Genomic DNA, 4,571 nt, shown 5'->3' on the forward strand with positions numbered 1-4,571 from the left:
AAACAACATTCTGGATTTTAAGGGTTACAATATTAAAACAAGCTAATAATCTTGGTTTTTTAAAACCCATGTGAGACGATTTGTAGATGGTTTCTATTTACTGTGAGCGTAACAGAGAAATAAAACCAAATAAAATAGCAATAAAACCAATATTACCGTATGTCGGACCCCTTGCAGCCCTCCTAAGGACCACTATTGGTGCTCGGACCCCCACTTTGCGAACCCTAATTGAACCCTAGATGGAAGCTGTGGTTTCCCAGCCGATGCCAGTCCTTTTTAAAAGCAGCCTGAGGCAGAAACAACACATCATCGGCTCACAATCTTCCATTCATCAAGCCTGATTTTCTCTCAGCCATTAATTCCATCCAAACCAATGGGCTCAAAGCAAGAAGCATATCTTTTTTTTTTCTTTTTTTTTTTTTTTACCACCACAGTTGTGTAGCAGATAACAAGCTCACTACAGCTGCATCCTGCTTTGTTGAATTAAAAGAAAAATACATTTAGCCTCGACATTGGAAAAAAGCTGTTTAATATCAACCCCATTATTTAAAAATGTGCAAGTTGTTCATGTTGTCAAGTGATGAAACACCTACAGGCATTTATCACCTCTGTTTTTATCTACCCCAAGTTCATCCAGTGAATATGACATAGCCTATACCCCCCCCCCCCCCCCCCCCCCCCCAAAAAGAGACTGGTTTAACAAGCAAAACAAAACAAAACAAAACAGCGTTCGGATTGCTACAGGTCTACATCCCACAACTTGTATTTCCAGTGAATTATGAGTTGGATCGATTCATTAAAGCTACTGAGGAAAAGATTTTAATGCCATGGTTGTTTCTGTTTGTTGTTTTCTGGAGGAGAAACAAAATTCAGAAGGGGAGAAAAAAAAAAGCTGTTTCCACATGAGAGGAAAAAAAAAAAAAAAAAAAAAAACAAGTCCCTGGATTATGTGTCTTTGCATACAACAAAAAGCGAGCTACGGAGAGAAGATGTAGGTCTATATACATTTAGCTGTGACGGTCCAGGCTGTGGCAATCCCGCTCCAAGAGTCAAATCAAAAATATCTCTCTCCCCTACAATACAAAGCCTTCCCGCTGCCAGTCCCATATATATTTCCCGCTCTGTCTCATCTATAAAAGCCATCAGAGAATAAATTACAATCTCAATAAGAAAACTGAAAAATAAAATTAAATGTCTACGAGCAAATTTCCCCCCCAATAATAAAGCAACATAGACGAAGATGAACAAAATGGCTGAAATGAAATGCATGGCAACGACCTCGCAAACAAATGAAAATAACACCTTGTGAACAATAATAATAATGATAATAATGATAATAATAATAATAATAATTTTGATCATATGCTGTAATTTTTGGAATGCCACTAAAATATGTTTTGGGAACAAATTTAAAGGCCTTATTATTATTATTATTATTATTATTATCATCATTATTATTATTATTGTTATTATTATTCCTTTCAAACTCACTGATTATGATGCTTATCTGTTGCTTTTAGCCTCTCTGAGTCTGATTTATTTTGTAGACAATCCTCTAAACCACTATTATCGATTCATTTGAATTTAGTCCTTAAAGCATAACAGCCGATATTTGATTGGAAAATCAGTCTAATGTAATGTCAGAGAGGACATCAAATGGCAAAACAGAACTCATCAGACAATTTAAACAAATCAAACTGACTTCACATTAATTAAAAAAAACATCTTTAGACTCGAAATAAAAAGCGCCACAAAAAAAATTGATTAAACGGTAAACGAGCATATTTTCGGCAACAAAATGAACGTTAAATAGCACACAAACACAAGGCAGTAGGTAGGCTATGAATGAAAACTGGATTTTAAAAACTCAACCTGTTTGTTTTTGAAAACATCAATCCAAAAAAAGTGCCCCAGTGAAGAAATTTTTTTAAAAAAATTAAAAAAACAAAAACAAAAACAAAAAACAGGGATGAAGCCAAAGTCATGACTTTTAAAGTTATACAATATTTACAAAAGTGGATCCAAATGTTCTGTGAGAGTTGGTGACATATAGTTTTTGTAGATATCTATAGCCCATCCTGTTGTGGAAAAGTGCCAGATAATCCAATCAATCGCCACGGAGCCCTTACTGGAGCTGAAGGGGGGGAGGAGGGGGGGTTATTTAACGCTTGTTTTATGAAAATATAATGTTTAGACTGCTGTTATGATAGAGGTCATAGTTGACTCACTTTTTAAATAAAGGCTACCACATCACTGCCACTCAGGCCAGTTATTGAAGAGTTTAGCCAGTGAGTTGCACATATGTAATAATAATAATAATAATAACAATAATAATAATGATAATAATAATAATAATATACGATATCTGTGTTTGCTTTAACAACTAAATCTTGACCTCGGTTATCAGAGAATAAATAAGATGAATGGCCTGCAGTTTCCCAGCAGTGAAGTGAATGTAAAGCGGCTCTGTGCTGCCTGGCTGACAGATGGGACTCAGGCGATGCTCACCCTCAGCTGGACTCCACTGGACTGGGCTGCAGCCTTTACTGGCCTCCAGTTTACTCCATTAACGCAGCTCCTATGACCCCCCACCCCCACCTCCCCCGCTTCACCACCCACATGCCCATCACTGCTGGACGCACAATTTAGAGCTACAAAACTAAACGCCTTTGCCTTAACTTTCCTTTTTACGCACAGGAAAAAACGTGTTGGATTTGATATAAAAGTGGCGAATGGAAACCATTCAGCTAAGAATCGATGCTTTCCGTCTAAAACCGGGTACCCTCCTTTTCCCCTCCCTCTGTTTTTTTAACCTCAAGTATAATTTCAATACACAATAGGGGCTACACCTTGAAACTGCGTCGACTGGAGTCACAGTGGTGGGCATATATCCTCGGAGAACACAACACAGGCTTATGTTCCTTTAGCTCTGGGAGAGGGAAAAAAATGTCCTGTCCTCCCCTCTCTCACTTTCCATTTCTCAGATATTCACTGCAGATATTGTGTAAGTACTCACTGCAATCTATTATACATAAAACACCCACTATATCGTTTCATAGTCCAGTGATTTATATATAACCTTGGGGATAAATAAAAAGGATAAACAAGTCCTGGAGGAGCGGTCCAGTAGAGTTCATTGGACCGGGGTCTGGACCCCGTGATGCGGCGGCGTGTCCCCGTACACATCCTCGCTCCCCGGCAGAGCTCCTCCTGGAGGGGTCATGCGTTTCTCCTTCTGTCTCCTGTTACAAAACCAAACCCTCACCACTTCTTTCTCCAGGTGCAGACTGTCCGCCAGGCCGATTATTTCCGACGCTGCCGGTTTAGGGCACTTCAAAAAATGGCTCTCCAAAGCTCCCTTTACGCTTACCTCGATTGAAGTCCGTTTTTTCCTTTTTCTCCCCTGCGCAGCGATTTTGTCCAGGCTGGTCGGGCTGCCCGAGGTGGAGTCCGCCTCCTCCAGCCACTTGTTCAACAGAGGCTTCAGCTTGCACATGTTTTTGAAGCTGAGCTGCAGGGCCTCAAACCTGCATATGGTGGTCTGGGAAAACACATTTCCGTACAGGGTCCCCAGGGCGAGTCCCACGTCCGCCTGCGTGAAGCCCAGCTTGATCCTCCGCTGTTTGAACTGCTTGGCGAACTGCTCCAGGTCGTCCGAGGTCGGCGTATCCTCGTCCGAGTGGTCGTGGTGGCTCTGCGGCCGGTGCTGGTGCTGATGCTGGGACGGCGGGTGGCCGTGTTCGCTGAGGTGCGGGCTGTGGTGGTCGTCATGACTGTCTCTTAGGTTGTGGTGGTGCATCCCCTGTCCGCTGCCCGGGATCAGCCCGTTAACGCTGAAGCCCGGCTGAGAGTAAATAAGGCTTTGGCCGTTCGTCGTCGCCATGCTCGGTATGTGCGCCGCGGTGGTGGTTCTCCACGCCCGGCCGTCGTGGTGGTTCCCGTGCGTCTGGTGCACCAGGTGAGGCGGCCGTGATTGGTGCTGCAGGTTGCTGCTGGAGTTGTGCATCTCGTCCCGGGCGCCCTGCACCGCGGGTTTGATGTCCTGCTCTGCGCCGAGCGGGCTGGAGGACCACGGGGCTCCCTCTCCGTGGGACAGCGCCGTGATCCACTGGTGTGCGTGGCTGAGCGTGTGGCTGTTGCTCTGCAGCGGGTAGTCGCTCTGCAACAGGCTCTGCGCGTCCCGGTACGCCGTGGCTTGCTGCATGCTGCCGGGCTCCGAGTGCACGATGGATGCGCTGGAGGTGAGGATGTTATAGTGGTTAGACGCTGCGGTCGCCATGACTCTCGGAGCCGGACTGGTCGCTCTTATTAAAGGAACCTCGCATTTGACAGATCCTCTCCTGCCTACAGGCGGCTCCCAGGCGCTCTGCCAAGTGGACGCCGAGGCGCACCTGGACTCCGCCCCGCCCCCGCCTCTCATTGGACGCGAGAGGATGATGGACGTGGTAACTAGGGGCAACGGCGCGGTGATTGGCTGCAGGGAAGTCTCCACAAACACTACCCTCTTTGTTAGAAAGGTGCGAGTTGAGGCTCCCGTGGAAGCGGAGAGCCGGAGTGCAGCATGGGGAGAC

At 45.1% G+C, this 4,571-nt stretch overlaps 1 protein-coding gene across 1 annotated transcript; it reads right to left on the minus strand.

Moving 5' to 3' along the window:
* Positions 1-1,475: 1,475 nt before the first annotated feature.
* pou3f2b (POU class 3 homeobox 2b) lies at positions 1,476-4,571 on the minus strand. Its single transcript, XM_042424419.1, has 2 exons — positions 2,850-4,571; positions 1,476-2,134 (listed from the first exon to the last, which is right to left on the minus strand). Exon 1 carries the CDS (start codon positions 4,418-4,420, stop codon positions 3,134-3,136), a length of 1,287 nt encoding a protein of 428 aa, XP_042280353.1. The 5' UTR covers positions 4,421-4,571; the 3' UTR covers positions 1,476-2,134; positions 2,850-3,133.

Source organism: Thunnus maccoyii, chromosome 10 (assembly GCF_910596095.1).
Source record: "Thunnus maccoyii chromosome 10, fThuMac1.1, whole genome shotgun sequence".
Lineage (NCBI taxonomy): Eukaryota > Metazoa > Chordata > Actinopteri > Scombriformes > Scombridae > Thunnus > Thunnus maccoyii.